This window comes from Mobula hypostoma, chromosome 11, assembly GCF_963921235.1.
Source record: "Mobula hypostoma chromosome 11, sMobHyp1.1, whole genome shotgun sequence".
NCBI lineage: Eukaryota > Metazoa > Chordata > Chondrichthyes > Myliobatiformes > Myliobatidae > Mobula > Mobula hypostoma.
Window position 1 is genome coordinate 86,882,985 of NC_086107.1, and position 25,786 is coordinate 86,908,770.

Consider the following 25,786-nt stretch of genomic DNA (forward strand, 5'->3'; position numbering starts at 1 on the left):
TTGGGCAAAGCTTTGACAACGTTATGAGGGGGATGTGAGGAAGACTGGAAAATTGTAAATGTCACCCCACTCTTCAAAAAGAAAGAGAGGCAGAAGAAAGGAAATTATAGGCCAGTTAGTCTGACTTCAGTGGTTGGGAAGATCTTAGAGGTGATTGCTAGGGATATGGTTTTGGGATACTTGGAGGCATTTGATAAAATAGACCACAGTCAGCATGATTTCCTCAAGGGAAAATCTTGTCTGACAAATCTGATGGAATTCTTTGAAGAAATAACAAGTAGGATAGACAAATGAGAATTGGCTGATTTTGTGTACTTGGATTTTCAGAAGGCCCTTGACAAGGTGCCACACATAAGGCTGTTTGACAAGCTAAGAGCCGCCATATTACAGGGAAGATACTACCATTGATAAAGCAATGGCTGATTGGCAGAAACAAAACGGGAATGAACCTTTTGGTTGGTATATTGTGACTAGTGGTGTTTCACTGTGGTCTGTGTTTGGGCCAATTCTTTTTACATTGTATGTCATTGACTTGGCTGACAGAATTGCTGGTTTTGTTGTAAAGTTTTCAGATGACACAAAGATTAGTTGGAAGGGCAGGTAGTTTTACAAAAGTAGAAAGGCTACAGAAGGCCATAGACAGATTAGGAGAATGGGAAAAGAAGCAGCAGATGGAATACTATGTTGGGAAGTGTATGGTCATGCACTTTGGTAGAAGAATAAAAGCATAAACCATTTTCTAAATGGAGAGAAATTTTAAAAATCTGAGGTGTAAAGGGACTTGGGAGTCCTTGTGCAGTGTTCCCGAAAGGTTAATTTGCAGTTGTCTGTGGTGAGGAAGACAAATGCAATGTTAGCATTCATTTTGAGAGGACTAGAATGCAAGTGCAAGGACTGATGAGGCTTCACTTTGAGCATTGTGAGCAGATTTGGGCCCCTTATCTTAGAAAGATGTACTGACACAGGAGAGAGTTGGAAGTGTCACGAACCCCGTGACGGGGATAAAGAAACCAGCAGAGATGGAAAACACTTTGGAGTCTCGTATTGCTATAAACTAATATTTATTAGTAACTACGCAATACAGTAATATAAATGTAGATAAATCAAACATGTTAGCAATGATTATATATAAAAGTAAGTGTGGAATATATATGTATGAAAAAACCAAGCTTCTTTAAGTCTAGGGGTAAAAAGATACAGTCTTACGATGTTGAGTAAAGTTCAGTTCAGTTCAGTTCGTGGTATTTAGTTGAGTAGTGGTGGAGAGAGGGGGAGTGAGTTGAGTCTTCAGCTGAGCTGATGCCGTCAATCTTCTCGTCGTCCTCCGAAAATCCTTTACAAGTCACCAACTGTGACTTTAACCAAGGGGACTGGTCTTCTGTGGTGGAGCTATCACCCAGGCGAGGGTGGACACATAGACAGCTCCCCACCAGTCAACCCCTTCCTCACCGATGGATAGCAATTTGGAACGATCCGCCTGATCGATCCTCCAAAACCCACTTTTTCTGCGGGCACAACAATGCTCATTCCATGTCCAGATCATGTGTCCTGAGGTCTGTATCATCTGACCTCCCATTTATTTCACCAGGCTGAGCATCACCTGTCATTCAAAGAGTCCCTCCCTCCTTTGTCTGTAAAGGAGTGCACAAGCAGGCAACAAGTCATTAAAGAAATATCAACAATGTGTTGAAAATCATAACATCGAGTGTCCATTAATTAACACTGCCTTCGGTCACCATAGCAACTTTTGAGCTGCTCGGTGCTGTCTCCAACTACAAACTCAGTAAAAATCCAAAGTTACTTTCAATGCCTTAAAGTGACAGTCCAAGCGTTAATCTTCGTCTCTCTCTCTCTCTCTCTCTTTTCAAAAGCAACATATCGGTGGTAAATAACTCTGTCTCTCTCTCCTTTCCAAACAAACCATCAATGATAAATGTCTCTCTCCAGTTAATAGGGACACTCCAGGATCCCCTCACAGAAGAAGGTTCATGAAAGTAACTCTAGGATTGAACAACATTTCATATGAAGAGCATTTGATGGCTCTGGGCCTGTATTGACTAGAATGAGCAGTTACCTAATTAAAAGCTATCGAATGTTGAAAGGCCTTGATAAGGTGAATCTGGAGAAGGTGTTTTCTACGGTGGGAGAGTCTAGGACCAGAGGACACAGCCTCAAAATAGAGGAGCATCCTTTTAGAAAGGAGATAAGGAGGAATTTCTTTAGCCATAGCGTAGTGAATCTGTGGAACTCATTGTAACAGGTGGCTGTGCAAGCCAAATCTTTACCTATATTGAAGACAGAGATTGATAGATTATTGTTTGTTCAAAGCATCAAGGGATACAGGGAGAAGGTAGGAGATGGGGCTGTGAGGAAAATGGATCAGATTTGATTAAATGAAGCAGGCTTTAAGGGCCAAATGGCATAATTCTACTCCTATATCTTATGACGGGGAGAGTGAAGTTGTACATTTTGGCAGGAAAAATATGCAATAAAGCGTGTGGCCTAAAAGCTGCAGGTGAAGAGGGAACTTGGGGCCCTGGTACAACTTTAACAAGGATTTATTCTCAAGTACAGATATAATTAGGAATGTGAACAGAGTGTTATCTGATGAAGGGAATTCGGACTGAAACGTTAACTCTGTTTCTCTGTTCACTGACACTGCCTGGCGCGTTTTACTCAGGTTTCCCTGTTCTAGTCTTCACATTTGTTCTTTTTTCATCAGTTAGTTTTCGGAGAATTGAGCAGTTATCCAGGGTGGTAATGTTGCTGGCCGACCTTCAATATGGGACGTGTGCGTTTTCAAGTTTATCAGGAGCACTGGTTATGGAGATGGAAAATGAAAGGCCATTCTCTGATTCTGTCTCCACCCCATCCCCCTGCATTTTTCTTTGAATGTTTACTCTTTATTGTGTGATTAAAGTTCAAAGAAACGAGTGGATTAGGTAACACACATCAAAGTTGCTGGTGAACGCAGCAGGCCAGGCAGCATCTAGTTACTAGTTAGTCGTGATGAAGGGTCTCGGCCTGAAACGTCGACTGTACCTCTTCCTAGAGATGCTGCCTGGCCTGCTGCTGCTGCTGCAATACCTGGAGTATTGTGTGCAGTTTTGGTCCCCTAATCTGAGGAAAGACATCTTTGCCATAGAGGGAGTACAAAGAAGGTTCACCAGATTGATTCCTGGGATGGCAGGTCTTTCATATGAAGAAAGACTGGATGAACTGGGCTTGTACTCGTTGGAATTTAGAAGATTGAGGGGGGATCTGATTGAAACGTATAAGATCCTAAAGGGATTGGACAGGCTAGATGCGGGAAGATTGTTCCCGATGTTGGGGAGGTCTAGAACGAGGGGTCACAGTTTGAGGATAGAGGGGAAGCCTTTTAGGACCGAGGTTAGGAAAAACTTCTTCACACAGAGAGTGGTGAATCTGTTGAATTCTCTGCCACAGCAAACTGTTGAGGCCAGTTCATTAGCTATGTTTAAAAGGAAGTTAGATATGGCCCTTGTGGCTACAGGGGTCAGGGGGTATGGAGGGAAGGCTGGGTTCTGAGTTGGATGATCAGCCATGATCATAATAAATGGCGGTGCAGGCTCGAAGGGCCGAATGGCCTACTCCTGCACCTATTTTCTATGTTTCTATGTTCACCAGCAACTTTGATGTGTGTTGCTTGAATTTCCAGCATCTGCAGAATTCCTCGTGAGTGGATGAGGTTGTCAGGTAATTATTGACAATTATGCCACGGGATTGAAACCGTTCCGAACACAGACTGAGCAGTGCCGAGTCACGAATCGCCCGGTTGTGACATGGAGGTGAATTCCCGTTCACTTTTGATGAACGCAGCAAACCAATGAAGGAAGCAGAAAGAAAGGCGTCGAAAGGAAATATCGGTTTCTCGGACAACCGGACACTTTAAGATCCCGCCGAAAGATATTTACTGATCTGTAATCTGCAAAATGCTTTGAATCATTAATACGATGATTTACTTTAGAGTAACACCCCACGTGTTATTTAACTCACCAGCTTGAATGTTTCTGGTTATTGAGCTTCGAAAAGCCGATTCAGTTTATAGTCGCGGTCGGTCTATGTAGAAAGGGTTTGCTGTGAAAGCAACTGAATACCAGCGTCAGCAGACTATTGTGTCCCCGTGAACCCATCGCGGACTCGACCAGAAATGGGACTGGTTACAAAATGAAGAACTGCATTTATTATAGCCCATCTCCTAAACAGGAACCGCAAATACCTGGGAAAACATACCCACAATTGCGAACTGTAAACGGCACAGAACTACTGATTCTCCGCTTTCAGGCTGCGTTTGGAGTTTGTGTGATTAACGGGGAAGTCTTATTGAACACCTACAGGGGGAATAGCGTGCCCCTAACACAAGTACTGAGAGCCCTTTTCTCTGCCGGATTAGTGGCTCTGAAAAGAGCCTTTTGTTGTGCTTGGTGCCGAGGTCGGGTTTAGGCGCGCTCGCCGCGGATACGCCGGGCCAGCTGGATGTCTTTGGGCATGATGGTGACTCGCTTGGCGTGGATGGCGCACAGGTTGGTGTCCTCAAAGAGCCCCACCAGGTAAGCTTCGCTGGCCTCCTGCAGGGCCATGACGGCCGAGCTCTGGAAGCGCAGATCGGTTTTGAAGTCCTGAGCGATTTCGCGCACCAGGCGCTGGAAGGGCAGTTTGCGGATGAGCAACTCGGTGGATTTCTGGTAGCGCCGGATCTCCCTCAGAGCCACGGTGCCGGGCCGGTAGCGATGGGGCTTCTTCACTCCGCCTGTTGCCGGAGCACTCTTGCGCGCCGCTTTGGTCGCCAGTTGTTTGCGGGGAGCTTTGCCACCGGTCGATTTACGCGCTGTTTGCTTGGTCCGAGCCATTCTCCTTCAGCAGTGCGATTACAGCCTGAAATATCAGGATTGAAGTGTCAGAGCAGACGCTGGGTCTGGCTTTTAAAGAGTTGAAGGGCCGCCCCGCTCCCCTTCTGATTGATTGGAATGGAGATGTCCATCATAGGGTCTCAGCAGTGCGATTGGCTGGCTTTCTTTAATCAGTTTGAAGCTGTCCGGCGTGGGGGTTGAGGAATAGTATCTGTGACCAAATATGGAAACTAGTGACTGAGGGTCAGAATCCAGCCAATCCGACTGCAGGGATTGGATGTCCGGTCAATTTCAAATCGCCCGCCAATTTCTAGAGCTATCAGGGCTAGTTGCCTAGTTACAGTAATAGAATCATGAATTGTCAAATTTCACCTTCACTTAAATAATCGTTTTTACTTCTCTCAATTATTTAAATCTGAATGGTTGCATATTTAGTGAATAGCTTCTTGAGGCGAGTGAATTCAGTTCTGCCGGAAATGGGAGGATAGGGAGAGGATTGAGATCAATTTTATTTACTGTACCTGTATATACGAAATGTCTTTTTTGGGAAAATAAATAATCTATATGGGAGGCAGGGTTTAAGGTTCGGCACAACATTGTGGGCCGAAGGGCCTGTACTGTGCTGTAATATTCTATGTTCTAAGTATATATATATGTATATTAAATAGTACAAATAATGCAAAGACAGTCATAGCATGTTACTGGGTAATTTCTGTATGTTTCATCCCTCTCCAGTCCATTGCCAGAGCCGGATCGCCCGCCAATTTCAAATCGCCCGCCAATTTTTTGAGCAACCGGGGCTAGTTGCTTACAATTAATAATAATAAATGATCTAATTTCATCTTTATTTAAATCAGCATTTTAACCTCTCAATTAATTGAACCTGAATGTTTGCACGTTTACTGAATAGCTTCTCGAGGTGAGTTAATTCAGTCCTGCCGGAAACTTGAAAACAAAGAATTAAGATCGATTTAATTTACTGCATTTACTAAATTGTTTTTTGGGGGAAAACAAAGCCGCAACAGAATCACAGGAATCAATGGCAAACAATTAAATTATCTATCTCTGCCCGCTCCAAGTCGTGCTCAACGACAAACCCATTGTCGCCCTCTCCTTTTATACACAGCGCCCTGACCTGCGGAGAGAAACAGTGTCGGAGTAATGGAGCAGAGAGAGGCATTTCATATTACAGCTCCGTCCCAATTTTACTCCACCGCTAATTTCCAACGCTTGATCCGAACATAGAATGGAAATACAGCGCTCCGCGCAGCCCTTCAGAAGCGCGAGTTCTTTATTGAATCAGAATCTGGTTTAATATCACCGGCATATATCGTAAAATTTATTAACTTGGCGGCAGCAGTGCAATGCAATACATGATAATATAGGAAAAGTAAATAAGTAAGTATACATATATAAAATAGTTAAAAGTACTACATGTTACCCGGTAATTACTGTACCTTGTTTCATCCCTCTCCAGTCCATGCCCAGAGCCTGTTCCCTCTCCTCAGATAATTTAGCAGTTTTGTCACTTTAACCCTGAATTGAAACTTCCATGTTGGGCTTTGAGCTGAGACAGAGATTCTCCGCCAGTGCTACCATCTCCCGGCCTCAAATAAGAAACGGCCTTTGAACGGAGACTGAAGCGGAACAAATTCATGTCCAATTGAGTCTCGGTCCGAACATCCGATACTGTATTTTATTTCAGATACTAGGGAAGGGACGGCAACGCCGAATGTCAACGAGGCACCGGGGATCCCGGGTTTTCTGAAAGTAGTTCGTACTGACATCTAAACCGACCAGGATCTGGAATCGCGCGATTCTGGATCAGCTCTTATCTGGGAGATGTGGGTGGCTCTTAAAAGAGCCTTTGGTTTCGGGTCTTTACTGTATTTACTTTTTGGCCGCTGTCTTCTTGGTTTTCACAGATTTTGCCTTCGGCTTGGGTTTTGCCGACTTCTTGGCCACCTTGGGGGCTGCGACTTTCTTCGGACTCTTGGGCTTCTGCGCGGTCTTCTTGGTCGCTGTTTTCTTAGCTGCCGCTTTTTTAACCACAGTTTTCTTAGCCCCTTTGGTCTTGGCGGGAGATTTCTTGGCACCTGTTTTCTTGGCCACGGATTTCTTGGCCGCTGGTTTCTTCGCTTTTTTCACGACTTTCCCGGTATGTTCTTTTTTAGCGGCTCTCAAGGAGCCGGAGGCACCTGCGCCCTTAGTGTGAACCAGGGTGCCTTTATCCAATTTCCTTTTAATGGTCAGCCTGATCTGACCTTTCAGCTTTTGTACATCGACGCCGCTGCTGGCCAAACTCTTCTTTATCGCGGCTACGGACACCCCTCGCTGACTGCGGCAATCGGCCACAATCTTGTCGATCTGATCGCCCAGTTTGGGACCGGCTGACTTTGTCCGGACAGCGGCCTTCTTCTTCTTGGCAGCCTTGGGTGTGGTGGCGGGTGCCGCTGGTGGAGCCACTTCTGCGGTCTCGGTCATGGTCGGAAACTGTGCACAAACTCTCTCGAACTCTGAAGTGTGTGAGAAATGAAGCGAGAGGCGGCGGTGCTGAGCAATTTAAAGGCAGCGAGCGGACGGGGCGGAGACATCCTGCAGTCAGCTCCCGGCCGCTCCGTCTCTCTGTGTTTCTCTCTCCCGAAAAACTCTCCGATTCCGATTAAAATAGGACATCCCCAAGACCCAGACTACTCTCTGTCTGTGTCCGAGGCCGGATTCTCTGCTGTAAAGAAAGTTTGGTCCGAATTAAACACAGCAGTTTCTATATCAACCCGTTTCACTGCTGTACTGGTCGTCTTCTTACCCGAGATCGCGACATTTTCGCAGTTTTCTGACTGAAATATTGAAACCAACGAAAAAGTTGCGGTTAATTCCCACTTCAGGACTGAGCTGGGGAGCTGGGCCACCCCATGACAGAGAAATCGTTTTATTTTCGAAAGGTGGGGTTGAAAAATCCAGCGATGTGACCGGACTCACAAACACAGAGATACCAGTCTAAGCCATCAGGCCCTCTAACACACTCTCTCTGACACACCCACAAAATGCTGGACTCAGGGTTCGGCCCGAAATGTCCACAGTACTTTTTTTCCATAGATGCTGTCTGGCCTGCTGAGTTCCTCCAGCATTTTGTACGTGTTGCTCGGATTTCCAGCATCTGCAGTTTTTATCTTGTTTACTCTCTGACACACCGTTCAAATCTGTATATTCACAGCAAACTGTTGGCCCGGTGCACAGTTCCCAGCGCAGGTTTTCTTCTCCGCTCGACCTGCTCTCCGGATTATTCGCGTGTTATTTGTATAATTCCAGTTCAGTAACACCCCGAAACCGGCGCTCCTCACAGTCCTGATCCCTGGTTAGTGTTAGATTTATCTCCTCCTTACGTGGGCTGAACGTTCAGTTTAAATAGGAGATGAAGACCGTTTGCAGTGTCCTGCTGTTTGATCAACAAAATTCTATATAATTGTCACCAAACCTCCCTACTTTTATGTTCAATTCCTCAGTTAATCTCACAAATCTGTTTGAGTTCCTTGAAGAGGTAACCCAGAGATTTGATGAGGGCATCATAGCCACATCGTATTAGAGATGCTTTATTCAGAAGAAAAGTATCAGTGAAACATAAATTAGACAAAGTCCCTACGGAACTGCAGTCTGGAAAGTTAGATGACACGGGAATCCAGGGAGAGGTAGAAGTCGATAGATACTCGGCTTGATGTTAGGAGACGGGGGTGATAGTCGAAGGTGGTTTACGGGACAGGAGATCAGTGAGGAGTGACGAGTCACAGGGATCGGTGCCGGTCCCATTGCTTTTCATCTTTCATATAAAGAATTTGGATGAGAGCGTACAAGACATGGATAGTTTGTTTGAAGATGACACTAAGCTAGGTGGTTGAGTCATAGAGCAACAAAGCGCAGATACGATGTCCACATTCCTCTCAACTTCCGGATTAAACGCCCTGACTGACTGATGCTAAACACGTCTTTCACTGCCCAGTCTGCCAGTGATGCCACTTTCAATGAACAATGCTCTTGACTTCTCAATCCCTCTCTCCAGTGACTCTCCCTAGTTCCCCACCATTCATGTCCTACCTTGATTTGACTTTCCAAAATACGTCATCTGAATTGTAATCCTCTGTCAGGCCTTCTGCTTTTACCCATCTTGATGTGCTGTAGCACTGCAAGTACCTCCTCCTTGGTAACATAAATGTCCTAGGAAAGATCTCCACTTGTTTATTTTATCTCTTGAGATTGATTTTCTCCTTGGTAAACATTGAAGTGAAAATTCATTACAAATCCCACCCACCTGCAGCTGAAGATCTTGGCAGACATGCTGATCTCTAAGGAGACCGAACCTCTCCCTAGCCACCCCTTTACTCTTAATACAGCTGGAGAACCTCTTGGGAGATTCCTTAACCTTACCTGCCAGACCCATCTCAAACCTTCTCTTTGCCTTCTGGTTTCCCTCCTAAGAGTATTGTTAATCTTCTAATAGTTATCAAATGACTTGCTCGATGCTAATCTCCTGGATGAAGTGTTTGTCTCCTTTTTGTCTTGATGCTATCTTCAATATCTCTCATTAGCCAAGGTTCCCAATACTTGCCAGGTTATCCTTCACCCAAACAGGAACATACTGTTCTTGGACACTTGCTTTTCCACTTATTAACTCCTCTCACTTGCCATTCATTCATTTCCTTTCATACAACCTCTTCAAATAGACCTTGTCTGGATCTGAATTCCACCAACATGACCCTGCTGCAGATCACAGCCCTAACCAGTGGAGCTGACCAATCCTTTGCCATTACTAAATTAAACTAGCAGAGAGACTGAAGAAGGTATCAGAAATTACATGGGAATCTTGGTTAACTGAGTGTCAGCAGTACATTCCAGGCATCCACCACTCTCCATGCAAAATATTTGCACTGAACCACACATTTGAACATTCCCATACTCATCTTAAATGCTTGTCCACTCATATTAGATACTTAATCCCTGGGGAAATTGTTGTCTTCTCTGTCAATGCTTCTCATAATCTTATAACCACTGCCAGGTCTCTCTGAAGCTCCACCTCCCAAGAGAAATCACCCAAATTTGCCTAAATTCTCCTTATAGCATATGCTTCTAATCCAGGTAACATCCTAGTAAATGTACACTCTGAACCCTCTCCAAAGACTTCAAGTCTTTCCTATAATGTAACCAACAGAATTGAATGCAGTATTCCAGAGGAGACCTAACTCGACTTTTGGACTCTACTCCAGAGGAGGCCTAGACTCTACTCTAGAGAAGACCTATCTCGACTTTTAGACTTTATCCTAGATGACGCCTTACTATACCCTTGGACTCTACACCATAGAAGGCAAAACTAAACTGTCAGACTCTACTCTAGAGGAGGCCTAACTAGACTTTTAGACTCTATTCCAGAGGAGGCCAAACTACAATTTTAGACTTTGCTCCAGGCAAAGCCATAATAGTCTTCTAAACTCTACTCCAGAGGAGGCCTAGACACTATTCTTTAGGAGGCCTAACTAGACTTTTAGACTCTGTTCCAGAGGAGGTCGAGACAGAATTCCAGTGGTGCTGTACTCTAGAAGGGTACTAACTAGATTTTTAGATCCTATTCAAGAGAAAGCCTAACTAGATTTTTATACACTGTTCTAGAGAGGCCTAGACTCTACTCCAGATGAAGTCTACCTAGACTTTTAGACTTTACACCAGACAAGGCCTAACTATACCTTTGAACTCTACTCCACAGGAAGCCATACTAGACACTTAGACGCTATTCCAGATGAGGCCTGAACAATACTTCAGAGGAGGCCTAACTAGACTTCTAGACTCTCTTCCAGAGGAGGACTAGATAGTTCTTTACAGGAGGCCAAACTAGGCATTTAGAATTTACTCGAGAGGATGGCTAATGTTTTAACTTTACTTATGAAGGGCTGCAAGGATAAGCCAGGGACCAAGTCAGTGAGCCGAACATCAATGGTTACACGATTGGCTTGGTGGATGTAGATTGAGGGAGATAGCCCGTACAGTCACCAGCCTTTAAATGAAAAGATTAATCTTCAGGTCCAAATTTACATCTTTCCCTCGCATCCCAAACTCATGCCCCCTACTTTTGGTTTTCCCTAAGCTGGGGAAACAACTGTTACAATCCAGCTTCAAAGTTCAAAGTAAATTTATCAAAGAGCATATATATCACCATTTACAACACTGAAATTCATTTTCTTTGGGCATTCACAGTGAATCCAAGAAACACAATAGAATCAATGAAAGGCAACACCCAACAGGATAGACAAACAAATAATGTGCAGAAGACAGTGAACTGTGTGAATACAAAAATAAATAAATAAACAATAAATTTTGAGAATATGAGATGAAGAGTCCTTAAAAGAGAGTCCATAGGTTGTAGGAGTATTTCGATGGTAAGGCAAGTGAAGTTGAGTGACGTTATCCTCTCTGGTTCAAGAACCTTTTGGTTGAGGGGTAATAACTATTCCTAAACCTGGTGATGTGGATCCTGAGCCTCCTTCCTGCTGGAAGCAGCAAGAAGAGAGCATGTCCTGAATGGCGGGGCTCCTTGATGATGGATGCTGCTTTCCTGTTACAGTGTTCCATGTAACTGTGCTCCCTTCATACTCCCTTGCTCCAAGGAATAAAAAAACTAGCCTGATCAATCTCTGCCTATTACTGAAGCCCTCTAGTCTTGACAACATCCCTGCAAATCTTTTCTGCACTCTTACCGGTTTAAACATGTCTTTTCTTCAATAGGATGATCAAAATTGTACAGAGTCCTCCAAAAATTTATACAACTGCTAACGTAATGTCTCAACTCCCATAACCAACACCCAAGCCAAAATAAGCCAGTGTGCCAAATGTGCCCTTCATCATCCTGTCCACCCGTGATGTTGCTTTCAGCAAACTAAGCATTGCTAGATCCCTCTGTTCTGTTAAGCTCCTCAGTGCCTGTACATTTATAGTATACATGAGTCTTGGTTGACATTCCAAAATGTATCATGTCACACTTATCAAATGTATTGAAATCCATTTGCTAGTTCTCAGACCACTTCCCTAACTGATCAATATCCATCTGTAATACTTCAATATTTTCAACTGATCCTGATTTTGTATCCTCTGCAAACTTACTGATCAAGCCTTGTATATTTGCATCCAAATCATTTACATAAGTAACAAATAACAGGCGTCCCAACACCAAACCCTGTTGCACTCCAGTCTCCATTCCAAGAAATATGGTAGACTGCGGTGACACCAGAGTTCGTGGTATAATGGACAGGGATGTTTATTCAGGGTACAACGGGATGTCAATGAAATGGTGAGGGCAAGGAATGGCAGGTGGAATTTAACTCTGACAAGTGTGAAGTGTTGCATTTTGAAAACTGAAACTATGACAGGACTTCCACTACAACTGTTGTGACCCTGGAGATTGTTGTTAAAGAAAAGCACATAGGAATACTTGCATATTGTTCCTTGAAATTAGTGATGTAGATACACAGAATGGTGAAGGTGTATGAAAAGCTGGCTTTCATCAGACAGTGCATTAAGTAAAGGAGTTGGGACCTCATATTACACAAGCATGTTGTTGGCGAGACCACAATAGGAAGGATGTCAGTAAATTAGCAAGGATGCAGTGAAGATTCACAACAATGTTTGCAGTGTGGCTTGCCCACAGAAGACAGAATGGAGTGTATTCTGGAGGATGGAGACCAGTGGTGTTTTGTAGAGATCTGTTCTGGCACCCCAGCTGTTTGAGAATTTTATAAGCGACTTGGATGAGGAAGTGGAAGGGTTGGATCGAAAGTTTGCAGATGACACAAAGGTTGGTGAAGTTGTGGATAGTGTAGAATGTTGCCATAGGTTAAAATGGCACATTGATAGAATGCAGAGCTGGGCTGAGAAGTAGCAGATGGAGTTCAACCCGTATAAGTGTGAAGTGATTCACTTTGGAAGGCCAATTTTCAAGCCAGAAATTAGGATTAATGGCAGTATTCTTAGCTGTGTGGAGGAACAGAGGTATCATGGGTTCCATGTCCATAGATCCCTCAAAGTTGCTGAATGGGTTGATAGGGCTGTTAAGAAAATGCATGGTATGTTGGCTTTCATTAGTTGGAGGACTGCGTTCAAGAGCCACCAGCTCAATAACATGCTGGTTAGACCACACTTGCAATATTGGGTTTACCTCTGCATGCCTCATTGTTGGAAGCTTTGGAGTTGGTGCAGAAAATTTACCAGGATGATGCCTGCAATAGACAACATGTCGAGGATATGTTGAGAAAGCTAGGGCTTTTCTCTCTGGAGTGAAGGAGGATTTCTTATGTTAGTTCTTGATAAAAGACAACTTAGCATAGGTAAAAACTAACACATCTTTATTTGGGACACGGCAGCAATGGGTTCAGCCAGCATGAGTACTATGACCAGTTGACTGGTTCTGGGTTGAATCACCTGCATTGCACACTGGGAACATAATAACACATCTTCCCCCTTTAAAGAAAAAAGGAACACAATTCTGCGTCCTCATAAACCTGCAAGAAGTAATAATGCATTCCAACAAAGACACCTGCAGTACATTAACCAATTGTAATAAGCAAATACAGTCCCTTATTCACACAGCTACTTTCAATACATCTCTGTGGTGGATTGATGATCCCTTTCGATCTAACATTTGTTGCCTCGGATGTATTGTTTTCATCTGCTGCACTTTTATGAGTGTCTTTTTGAGAATTCATGTTTATTTCTTTCACATCCTTCTACTTACATCCTATCGGTTCATCTCTGTTCTTGTTCTTGCTGTGTGGCCATAACTTACTTCACATGCCTCATAATGGAGTCCTCGACTATATCCACGTGATCAGTGAGTATTTGCACAAGTTTCAACTGATTCTGTCTCATTTCACAGAGCTCCTTATGTTGGCTGTGCATCATAGATAGCAACTCCTGCTGTTTTGTGTTGAACTATTGCCGTTGTCCTGACTTTTGGGTCAGTGTACCTTTTTGTTTTTCATCTTCAACTTTGAAGAGGATCATGGAGATATTTTTTGATTTTCAGTCTTTATCTAGGAGTCAATAAGGGGCAGATTTTGAACCAAAGCTGCATGATGTGGAAGCAAGAATGACGACTTCTTCATTATGATCACTCTGATTAGCACTGGCATACTGACTGTCATGCTGGTGTAACTGGTACAGATGTCTATGGAATGTGGTGTTCTTGTGCTTTTCTTGCATAATCTCTCTGGAGCTCTTGTGGATGCTGTTACAAGTTTCTCAAGTTACATCAGGTAAGCATCTGAGCCCTTCCAGGACATCTGCACAGCCTTCCTCGTCACTTTTGGTCAGTGAAGCCACTATGAAAACTCTTTTTCACCAGGTTGAGATTTTCACATGCACTCAGACCTAATATTGGCTGTACTTACTTTTCAGCAATCAGTAGCTGTGCATTTAGGTGCTGTCTCTAATGCTTATCACTATATGGCCACTTTTTACTGGTAGTTTCTTTCCAGTATAGCCGGTCACTTTTAACTTCACTGAATAAATCTTGCTCTTTACTTTGAGAGACTTATAATCATCCATGGATAATAGATTTGCCTGGCCTCCAGTGTCAAGCTCAAATGGAATTACTATCTCATTCACAGTCACTGGAACAATGCATTCCAATTTACAAGCACCCACCGTCGGTAGAGAATCTACAAAGTCTTCCTCCTTTTCTTCAGCAGCTGTGTGCACCTTTGTCTTGGTAGCCCCAGTTTTACAGCACTTTGCAAAATGATTCCACTTCCCACAATTATTGCAGGATTTTCCATATGCAGTAAACATCTTTGGGATGTGCCTACCTCCACATTTGCTGTTTGAGTCTATCTCTTTGCTTTGCCATTGTTTTGGGAACTGCCTTGTGTTCTGCCCTCTGTTTTTACAGCATGCACTGCGCAGCTCCTCAGGTTTTGACTGTATGATCTCCGCTGCCCTAGGCATATTCACAGTCTTTTTCAGTGTTAAAACTTTTTTACAGAGCATGCTTTCTCTGAGAACATTATCTGGGATTCAACAAACTACTTTGTCTTTAACTAGTGAGTCTCTTAAATCTCCAAACTCACAGGACTCAGTGTGTGTAGCTCAGTTTAGTATTGGTCATAACTAACACCTTGTTCCTGGTCACAGGAAAAGAACTTATATCTTTCAAATGTGACATTTTTACTTGGGACAAAATACTCAAATTTTGTCATCAGAGTGTCCAATGCAAAGTCTGTTTCATCAATTTGAAAGCTGTTGTAGATGTCCAAAGCATCTTTTCCAATTACATGTAGAAAGATAGATGTTTTCAAATGTTCATCAGCCCTTCCGGCTCAGCTCACTGATAAATATATATTGAATCGTTGGAACTGTTTCCATTTTTCATTTAGATTGCTGGTAACCTGTAGAGGTGCAGGAGGACTTAGCTTATACATGACCAAATTTTTGGGCTCTTACCTGAATCATTCTTGGTGAACAACAGCAGCTGCAGGACGCAAAGTGCCCTCTGGCTGGAAGCTTCTCGCCATTGGAACCTAGCATCTCTTTCTTAATCGCTCGCAGTATATTTACTCTCTGTGTTTCATCCTCACACCACTTCTGACACAATGTAATGTTTGTTCTTGATAAAAGACAAACTTAGCAGGGGTAAAAACTAACATGTCTTTATCTGGGGCATTCCAGGACTGACGAAGGGTCTCAGCCCGAAGGTGCTGCCTGGCCTGCTGAGTTCCTCCAGCATTTTGCATGTGTTAAGAGGTAAAGTTCGACTGGATAGCCGAGGACTTTTTCCCGGGGTGGAAATGGCTATAAGAAGGCGGCATAACTTTAAGCTTATTGGAGGAAAGTATAGGGAGAATTGTCAGAGGTAAGATTTTTTTTTACACAGAGAGAGGGATTGTGGTAGAGGCAGCTATATTAGGAACATTTACGAAACTCATAGATGGGCATGTAGATATTTTTAAAATGGAGGGCTATGTGGGATGGAAGGATTAGATTGATCTTAGAAGGCCAGCACAACATTGTAGCCTGAAGGGCTTGTATGTGCTGTACATATGTGCTACGTTCTACGACTAAGACCATAAGATATAGGAGCAGAACCAGAATCAGGTTTATTATCACCATCAGCAGTTCAATGCAATACATAATCTAGCAGAGAAAAAAAAATAAGATAATAAATAAACAAGAAAATCAATTACGTATATTGAATAGATTTTAAAAAGTGCAAAAATAGAAATACTGAGTATTAAAAAAAAGTGAGGTAGTGTCCAAAGATTCAATGTCCATTTAGGAATCGGATGGCAGAGGGGAAGAAGCTGTTTCTGAATCGCTGAGTGTGTGCCTTCAGGTTTCTATACCTCCTACCTGATGGTAACAGTGAGAAACAGGCATGCCCTGGGTGCTGGAGGTCCTTAATAATGGACGCTGCTTTTCTGAGACACCACTCCTTGAAGATGACCTGGGTACTTTCTAGGCTGTTACCCAAGATGGAGCTGACTGGATTTACAACGTTCTGCAGCTTCTTTCAGACAGTGATGCAGCCTGTCAGAATGCTCTCCACAGTACAAATATAGAAGTTTTTGAGTGTCTTTGTTGATGTGCCAAATCTCTTCAAACTCCTAATAAAGTATAGCTGCTGTTTTGCCTTCTTTATAACCACATTGATATGTTGGGACCAGGTTACATCCTCAGAGATCTTGACACCCAGGAACTTGAAGATGCTCACTCTCTCCACTTCTGATCCCTCTATGAGGATTGGTACGTGCTCCTTCATCTTACCCTTCCTGAAGTCCACAATCAGCTCTTTCGTCTTACTGACATTGAGTGCCAGGTTGTTGCTGCGGCACCACTTCACTAGTTGGCATATCTCACTCCTGTATGCCCTCTCGTCACCACCTGACATTCTATCAACAATGGTTGTACCAACAAGTAGGCCATTCAGCCCATCGAGTCTGCTCTGCCATTCAATTGTGGGCTGATCCAATTCTTCCAGTCATCCCCTCTCCCCTGCCTTCTTTCCATGCCCTTTGATGCCCTGGCTAATCAAGAACCTACCTATCTCTGCCTTAAATGCACGCAATGACTTGGCCTCCACAGCCGCCCGTGCATCAAATTCCGCAGATTTACCACCCTCTGATGAAAGTAATTTCTCCACATCTCTGTTCTAAATGAATGTCCTTCAATCCTAAAGTTGTGCACTCTTGTCCTAGACTCCTCTATCATGGGAAATAACTTTGCCATATCTAATCTGTTCAGGCCTTTTGACATTTGGAATGTTTCTATGAGATTCCCCCTCATTCTCCTGATCTCCAGGGAATACAGTCCAAGAGTGCCAGACGTTCCTCATATGGTAACCCTTTCATTAATGAAATCACTCTCGTGAATCTTCTCTGAACCCTCTCCAATGTCAGTATATCCTTTCTAAAATAAGGAGCCCAAAACTGTACACAATGCTTTAACTGTGGTCTCACATGTGCCTTATAAAGCCTCAACATCAGATCCCTGCTGTTATATTCTATACCTATAGAAATGAATGCCAACATTGCATTTGCCTTCTTCACCACTGACTCAACCTGGAGGTTAACCTTTAGGGTATCCTGCACAAGGACTTCCAAGTCCCTTTGCATCTCTGCATTTTGAATTCTCTCCCCATCTAAATAATAGCCTACCCATTTATTTCTTCCACCAAAGTGCATGACCATACACTTTCCAACATTGTATTTCATTTGCCACTTCTTTGCCCATTCCACAAAACTATCTAAGTCTCTCTGCAGGAATTTGACAAAGTACCTCATGGGAGGATAATGCAGAAGATTAAGATTCATTGGGATCCACAGCGAATTGGCTGTTTTGATTCACAACTGGCATGCACATAGAAGACATAGGCTAGTGGCTGAAATTATTTATTTGAGCTAGAGGCTTGTAATTAGTGGAGTTCCACAGGTATCTGCGTTGGGACCTCTGTTGTTTGTAATGCATATAAATGACCTGGATGAAAATGTAGATGGGTGAGTTAGTAAACGTTTGCATGATACCAACATTGGTGGAGTTATCAACATCAGTGCAGATGACTGGCAAAGAATACAGCGTGATATAGATCAGTTTCAGAAGAGGCTTACCAGGCAGATGGAGTTTAACCCAGATAAATGTGAGGTGTTGCACCTTGGTAGGGCAAAGATTTAAGACAGTACAGGTACAAGTTCCTTAACAGTTTTACTGAGCAGAGAGATCTTGGGATCCAAGTTCATAACTCCTTGAAAGTGGCTACACAGTTCGATAAGGTGGTTAAGAAGGCTTATGGAATGCTTGTTCTTATTAGTAGAGGCATTGTGTTCAAAAGTCAGAAGGCTATGTTGCAACTTTATAAAACTCTGATTAGGCCACATCTAGAGCATTGCATACATTTCTGGTTGCCCCACTATAGGAAGGATGTTGAGGCTTTGGAAAGGGTGCGGAAGAGGTTTACTAGGCTGCTGCCTGGTTTACAGGACATGTGCTATCAGGAGAGGCTGAGCTGCAATGTAAAAGGCAGAATCAGAAAGGGTGAATACAGGAATGATGCCGCTATATTTGAATGCATGCAGTGTACGGAATAACGTCGATTAACTTGTAGCGCAGTTACAGATTGGCATGTATGATGTTGTAGGCATCTCTGAATCATAGCTGAAAGAAGATTACAGCTGGGAGCATAACATCAAAGGATACACATTGTATCAAAAGAACAAGTAGGTACGCAGAAGGGGTGACATGGCTCTGTTGGTAAAAAAAATGAAATCAAGTCATTTGAGAGACGTGACATTGGGTCAGAAGGTGTTGAATCATTGTGGGTAAAGCTAAAGTACTGCAAGTGTGAAAAGACCCTGATAGGAGTTATAAAACAGACCCCCAAACAGTAAACACGAGGAATTTTGCAGATGCTGGAAATTCACGCAACACACCTCAAATTTGCTGGTGAACGCAGCAGGCCAGGCAGCATCTCTAGGAGGAGGTACAGTCGACGTTTCGGGCCGAGACCCTTCGTCAGGACTAACTGAAGGAAGAGCAAGTAAGGGATTTGAAAGTGGGAGGGGGAGGGGGAGATCCAAAATGATAGGAGAAGACAGGAGGGGGAGGGATAGGGCCAAGAGCTGGACAGGGGATTGGCAAAAGGGATACATTTTAATTCCACATCCCATTTTCCCAGTGGCCACACATTTTAATTCCACATCCCATTCTCCCAATGGCCACACATTTTAATTCCACATCCCATTTCTCCCAGTGGCCACACATTTTAATTCCACATCCCATTCCCATTCTGACATGTCTATCCACGGCCTCCTCTACTGTAAAGATGAAGCCACACTCAGGTTGGAGGAACAACACCTTATATTCCGTCTGGGTAGCCTCCAACCTGATGGCATGAACATTGACCTCCAACTTCCACTAATGCCCCACCTCCCCCTCGTACCCCATCCGTTATTTATTTATATACACACATTCTTTCTCTCTCTCTCTCTCTCCTTTTTCTCCCTCTGTTCTTCTGACTATACCCCTTGCCCATCCTCTGGGTTTTTTCCCTTCCCCCTTTTCCTTCTCCCTGGGCCTTCTGTCCCATGGTCCTCTCATATCCCTTTTCCCAATCACCTGTCCAGCTCTTGGCTCCATCCCTCCCCCTCCTGTCTTCTCCTATCATTTTGGATCTCCCCCTCCCCCTCCCACTTTCAAATCTCTTACTAGCTCTTCCTTCAGTTAGTCCTGATGAAGGGTCTCGGCCCGAAACGTCGACTGTACCTCTTCCTAGAAATGCTGCCTGGCCTGCTGTGTTCACCAGCAAATTTGATGTGTGTACCCCAAACAGTAATAAGGTCTACAAATTACACCAGGAGATAGAAGAAAATGCATGCCAAAAGGGCATTGTTACAATCGTCATTGGGGATTTCAATATGCAATCAGATTGGCAAAATCAGGTTGGTGCTGGATCTCAAGACGGGGAGTCAATTGCTAAGGATGTGGCTTCAGGGTACTTGGAGACACATGATAAAATAACCCATAGTCTGCATGGTTTCCTGAAGGGAAAATCTTGTCTAACAATTCTATTGGAATTCTTTGAAGAAATAACAAGCAAGATAGACAAGGGAGAATTAGTTGATGTATACTTGGATTTTCAGAAGGCCTTTAACAAGGTACCACACATGAGGCTGTTTAACAATTTAAGAGCCCAAGGTATGACAGGAAAGATACTAAAGATAAAATAGTGGCTGATTGGCAGGAAGCAACGAGTGGGAATAAGGAGAGTCTTTTCTGGTTGGCTGCCAGTGACTAGTAGTGTTCCACAGGGGTCTGTGTTGGGACCACTTCTTTCTACATTCTATCTCATTGACTTGGATGACGAAATTCATGACTTGCTTACAAAATTTGCAGATGATACGAAGACTAGGTGGAGGGGAAGGTAGTTTTGAAGAAGTAGAGTGGCTACAAAAAAACATAGATTAGGAGAATGGGCAAAGAAGCAGCAGATGAAATACAGTGTTGGGAAGTGTATGATCATGGACTTTGGTAGAAGAAATGAAAGGGTTGACTATTTTCTAAATGGAGAGAAAATTCAAAAATCTGAGGCGCAAAGTGATTTGGGAGTCCTTGTGCAGTATTCCCTAAAGGTTAATTTGCAGGTTCAATCTGTGGTGAGGAAGGCAAACTTCAAGAGGACTAGAAATATAAAAGCAAGGATGTAATGGTGAGGCCTTGCTTAGAGTATAATGAGTAGTTCTGAGCCTTTTATCGGAGAAGGAATGTGCTGACACGGGAGAGGGTTCAAAGGAGCTTCATGAAAATGACTCCAGAATTTAATGGCTTTTCATATAAAAAGTGTTTGATGGCTCTGGCCTTTATTTGCTAGGATGAGGGGTGACCTAATTGAAAATTATCAAATATTTAAAAAAACCTTGATTGTGTGGATGTTCTATAGCTGGAGAGTCTAGGACCAGAGGAAACAGCTTCACAATAGAGGGGTGTTCTTTTAGAAAGTAGCTGAGGAGGAATTTCTTTAGCCAGAGAGTGGTGAATCTGTGGAATTCATTGCCACGGGCGGCTGTGGAGGCCAAGTCTTTATGTATATTTAAGGCAGAGTTTGGTAGATTCTTTGTTCAGGGTATCAAGGGATACAAGGAGAAGGCAGGAAATGGGGCTGAGAGGGAAATGGATCAGAGTTGATGAAATGGAGGAGCAGATTTTATAGGCCAAATGACAAAATTCTACTCCTATTTCTTATGATGGGGAGAGTGAAATTGCACATTTTGGCAGGAAAAATATGCAATAAAGCATGTTGTTTAAATGCTGAGATCAAAAGGGCTGGAGGTACACACGGAATTTGGGGCCTGGTGCATCATTCACAAGGGTTTATTCTCAAGTGCGGATGTAATTAGGAATTTGAACAGAATGTCATCTGATGAAGGGAATTCGGACTGAAACATTAACTGCTCCTCTATTCTTTGACACTGCCTGACCTGTTTTCTACTCAATTTTCATTATTCTGGTCTTTTCTTCACATTTGTCTTTTTCCAGAATATCATCGGATAATTGAGCAGAAAACTAAAGAGATTTTGCCTCAGTTATCCAGGGTGGTAATGTTACTGACTGACCTTCAATATGGGACGCATGAGACTTCAGGTTTATCTGGAGCGCTAGATTTCTGTTCGGTTGTGGCTAGGCCGTTGGAAATTGGCGGTTGTGGAGATGGAAGATGAGAGACTGCGCTCTGCAAACAAGAGAAAATCCGAACAACACGGACAAAACGCTAAAAAAACTCAGCAGGCCAGGCAACATTTTGTGTGGGCTGCTCTCTGCTCCGTCCATCCCTCTGAATTCCCATTCACTTCTAATGAGCGCAGTGAGCCAGAGAGCGGCCTCATTCACCAATGAACAGAGAGCAGCGAGGAACCGTCAGTTCCCCGGATGACAGGAAGTTTGAAAATCCCGCCGAAAGTTATTCAGTGATCTGCAGTCCGCAGAAATTATGCATTAACCCATTAAATCTTGATAGAAATTATTTTAAGCAGCAGTCCGAGCATTATTAACTCTGCAATTTGAATATATCAGGTTATTTAGCCTCCAAAACCGATCTACTCTTTATATTCGCTATCGGTCTATGTATAAACTTTATGCACTGGACTCTTCTCAAACCGCGGTCAAAGGAGTTTGCAGTGGGAAGGTACCGAAATTATAGCAACTAAATTGTTGCCCCCGTGAATCTATCATGATCTCGAACAGAAATGAAACTGGCTACTAAATGGAAGTCTGAATCTATTTAAGTTTATGTGATAGACGGGGGCGTCTTGTTGACTGAAACAACCAATGGGAGGGGGGGTGTCAGAGGGGAATGTAGTTTTGCTAACACGAAGAGCAGTGAACGGACAATGATAGCCCTTTTTCTCTGCCGGATTAGTGGCTCTGAAAAGAGCCTTTTGTTGTGCTTGGTGCCGAGGTCGGGTTTAGGCGCGCTCGCCGCGGATACGCCGGGCCAGCTGGATGTCTTTGGGCATGATGGTGACTCGCTTGGCGTGGATGGCGCACAGGTTGGTGTCCTCAAAGAGCCCCACCAGGTAAGCTTCGCTGGCCTCCTGCAGGGCCATGACGGCCGAGCTCTGGAAGCGCAGATCGGTTTTGAAGTCCTGAGCGATTTCGCGCACCAGGCGCTGGAAGGGCAGTTTGCGGATGAGCAACTCGGTGGATTTCTGGTAGCGCCGGATCTCCCTCAGAGCCACGGTGCCGGGCCGGTAGCGATGGGGCTTCTTCACTCCGCCTGTTGCCGGAGCGCTCTTGCGCGCCGCTTTGGTCGCCAGTTGTTTGCGGGGAGCTTTGCCACCGGTCGATTTACGCGCTGTTTGCTTGGTCCGAGCCATTCTCCTTCAGCAGTGCGATTACAGCCTGAAATATCAGGATTGAAGTGTCAGAGCAGACGCTGGGTCTGGCTTTTAAAGAGTTGATGAAGGGCCGCCCCGCTCCCCTTCTGATTGGTTGGAATGGAGATGTCCATCATAGGGTCTCAGCAGTGCGATTGGCTGTCTTTCTTTAATCAGTTTGAAGCTGTCCGGCGTGGGGGTTGAGGAATAGTATCTGTGACCAAATATGGAAACTAGTGACTGAGGGTCAGAATCCAGCCAATCCGACTGCAGGGATTGGATGTCCGGTCAATTTCAAATCGCCCGCCAATTTCTAGAGCTATCAGGGCTAGTTGCCTAGTTACAGTAATAGAATCATGAATTGTCAAATTTCACCTTCACTTAAATAATCGTTTTTACTTCTCTCAATTATTTAAATCTGAATGGTTGCATATTTAGTGAATAGCTTCTTGAGGCGAGTGAATTCAGTTCTGCCGGAAATGGGAGGATAGGGAGAGGATTGAGATCAATTTTATTTACTGTATATATTAAATGTTTTTTTTGGGGGGGAAATAAATAATCTATTACACTCAGTATATATGTATATTAAAATGTTTTAAAGTACAAATAATACGAAGACAGTCATTGCTTGTTACCGGGTTCATCCCTCTCCAGTCCATTCCCAGAGCCGGATCCCTCTCTCTAAATCTCTCCTCACCGATAGTTCAGCAGTTTTAGTCATATTAACCATGAATTGGGGAACTCCCAATTTGGGATTAGCGCTGTGAGAGAGGGTTTCTCCGCAGTGTTACCATCTCCCGGCATCTATGAGAAAGAAACGGCCTTTGGACGGAGACTGAAGCGGAACACATCCGTGTCCGATTGAGTCTCCGTCCGAACATCCGATACTGTATTTTATTTCAGATACTAGGGAAGGGACGGTGTCGCCGAATGTCAACGAGGCACCGGGGATCCCGGGTTTTCTAGAACTAGTTCGTACTGACATCTAAACCGACCAGGATCTGGAATCGCGCGATTCTGGATCAGCTCTTATCTGGGAGATGTGGGTGGCTCTTAAAAGAGCCTTTGGTTTCGGGTCTTTACTGTATTTACTTTTTGGCTGCTGTCTTCTTGGCTTTCACAGATTTTGCCTTCGGCTTGGGTTTTGCCGACTTCTTGGCCACCTTGGGGGCTGCGACTTTCTTCGGACTCTTGGGCTTCTGCGCGGTCTTCTTGGTCGCTGTTTTCTTAGCTGCCGCTTTTTTAACCGCAGTTTTCTTAACCCCTTTGGTCTTGGTGGGTGATTTTTTGGTCACTGCCTTCTTGGCCACGGATTTCTTGGCCGCTGGTTTCTTCGCTTTTTTCACGACTTTCCCGGTATGTTCTTTTTTAGCGGCCCTCAAGGAGCCGGAGGCACCTGCGCCCTTAGTGTGAACCAGGGTGCCTTTATCCACTTTCCTTTTAATGGTCAACCTGATCTGACCTTTCAGCTTTTGTACATCGACGCCGCTGCTGGCCAAACTCTTCTTTATCGCGGCTACGGACACCCCTCGCTGACTGCGGCAATCGGCCACAATCTTGTCGATCTGATCGCCCAGTTTGGGACCGGCTGACTTTGTCCGGACGGCCGCCTTCTTCTTCTTGGCAGCCTTGGGTGTGGTGGCGGGTGCCGCTGGTGGAGCCACTTCTGCGGTCTCGGTCATGGTCGGAACCTCTGCACAAATTCTCTCGTACTCTGTAGTGAGTGAGAAATGAAGCGAGAGGCGGCGGTGCTGAGCAATTTAAAGGCAGCGAGCGGACGGGGCGGAAACATCCTGCAGTCAGCTCCCGGCCGCTCCGTCTCTCTGTGTTTCTCTCTCCCGAAAAACTCTCCGATTCCGATTAAAATAGGACATCCCCAAGACCCAGACCGCTCTCTGTCTGTGCCCGAGGCCGGATTCTTTGCTGTAAAGGAAGTTTGGTCCGAATTAAACGCAGCAATTTCCATATAAACCTGTTTCACTGCTGCACTGACCTCGTTCTCTACCGCGATCGCGATATTTTCGCTGTTTTCCAACTGAAATATAAAAGTAACTGAAAAATCGCGGTTAATTACCACTTCAGGACTGAGCTGGGGAGCTGTGCCATCCCGGAGCAGGCAAATTGTTTTATTTTCTCTAGGTGGGGATGAAAAATCCAGCGATGTGACCGGACTCACAAACACAGTGATACCAGTCTAAGCCGTCAGGCCTCTTAGCACACTCTCCCTGACACACCGTTCAGATCTGTACATTCACAGCACCAACTGTTGGCCCGGTGCACGGCTCCCAGCGCAGGTTTTTCTTCTCCGCTCGACCTGCTCTCCGGATTATCGCGTGTTATTTGTAGATTCCCAGATCAGTAACACCCCGAGGCCGGCGCTTTTCATCAGTCATGATCCTGATCCACAGTTCAGTTTAAATAAGAGATGAAGACCGTTGCAATGTCCCGCTGTTTGATCAACAATATTCGATGGAATTGACAGAAAATCGCTCTACTTTTCAGTTCAATTCCTCAGATAATCTCATGAATCTGTTCGGGTTCCTTGAAAGGGTAATCCAGTGATTTGATGAGGGAATTACGTATTCCAGACGTTGCATTCAGAAGAAAAGCATCAATGAAACATAAATTAGACAAAGACCCAATGAAACTGCAGTCTGGAAGGTTAGATGACATGGGAATCCAGGGAGAGGTAGAAGTGGATAGATACTCGGCTTGGTGTCAGGAGACAGGAGGTCGAAAGTTGTTTACGGGACAGGAGATCAGTGAGTAGTAACGTGTCACAGGGATCGGTACTGGGCCCATTGCTTTTCATCATTTATATAAAGAGTGTACAAGACATGGATAGTTTGTTTGAAGATGACACTAAACTAGGTGGTAGAATCATAGAGCAACAAAGCGCAGATACAATGTCGACATTACTCCCAACTCCCGGATTAAATGCCCTGACTGACTGATGCTAAACACCTCTTTCACTGCCCGGTCTGCCAGTGATGCCACTTACAATGAACAAAGCTCTTGTACTTC

General features: G+C 44.2%; 3 protein-coding genes across 3 annotated transcripts; all 3 read right to left on the reverse strand.

Moving 5' to 3' along the window:
- Positions 1–255: 255 nt before the first annotated feature.
- Positions 256–7,411, reverse strand: LOC134353910 (histone H1-like). The gene is made up of 2 exons (XM_063062428.1): positions 6,329–7,411; positions 256–2,285 (listed from the first exon to the last, which is right to left on the reverse strand). The coding sequence occupies exon 1, from the start codon at positions 7,353–7,355 to the stop codon at positions 6,762–6,764; it is 594 nt and encodes a 197-aa protein (XP_062918498.1). The 5' UTR covers positions 7,356–7,411; the 3' UTR covers positions 256–2,285; positions 6,329–6,761.
- On the reverse strand, positions 2,294–23,837 carry LOC134353491 (uncharacterized). Its single transcript, XM_063061496.1, has 3 exons — positions 22,360–23,837; positions 6,766–7,387; positions 2,294–4,875 (listed from the first exon to the last, which is right to left on the reverse strand). Exons 1-3 carry the CDS (start codon positions 22,760–22,762, stop codon positions 4,461–4,463), a joined length of 1,440 nt encoding a protein of 479 aa, XP_062917566.1. The 5' UTR covers positions 22,763–23,837; the 3' UTR covers positions 2,294–4,460.
- LOC134353909 (histone H1-like) lies at positions 22,682–24,463 on the reverse strand. The gene is made up of 2 exons (XM_063062427.1): positions 23,855–24,463; positions 22,682–22,787 (listed from the first exon to the last, which is right to left on the reverse strand). The coding sequence occupies exons 1-2, from the start codon at positions 24,442–24,444 to the stop codon at positions 22,781–22,783; spliced, it is 597 nt and encodes a 198-aa protein (XP_062918497.1). The 5' UTR covers positions 24,445–24,463; the 3' UTR covers positions 22,682–22,780.
- Positions 24,464–25,786: the final 1,323 nt, after the last annotated feature.

What these genes read in the sequence shown, in the direction of transcription:
- LOC134353910 (XM_063062428.1), bottom strand. Translation starts at nt 7,355, where the DNA reads ATGACCGAGACCGCAGAAGTGGCTCCACCAGCGGCACCCGCCACCACA.
- LOC134353491 (XM_063061496.1), bottom strand. Translation starts at nt 22,762, where the DNA reads ATGGCTCGGACCAAGCAAACAGCGCGTAAATCGACCGGTGGCAAAGCT. An exon ending in CCGGCGTATCCGCGGCGAGC is followed by an intron (nt 7,388 to 22,359) that starts GCGCCTAAACCC and finishes CACACACTTCAG; the next exon opens with AGTTCGAGAGAGTTTGTGCA. An exon ending in AAGAAGACAGCGGCCAAAAA is followed by an intron (nt 4,876 to 6,765) that starts GTAAATACAGTA and finishes GCACTGCTGAAG; the next exon opens with GAGAATGGCTCGGACCAAGC.
- LOC134353909 (XM_063062427.1), bottom strand. Translation starts at nt 24,444, where the DNA reads ATGACCGAGACCGCAGAAGTGGCTCCACCAGCGGCACCCGCCACCACA.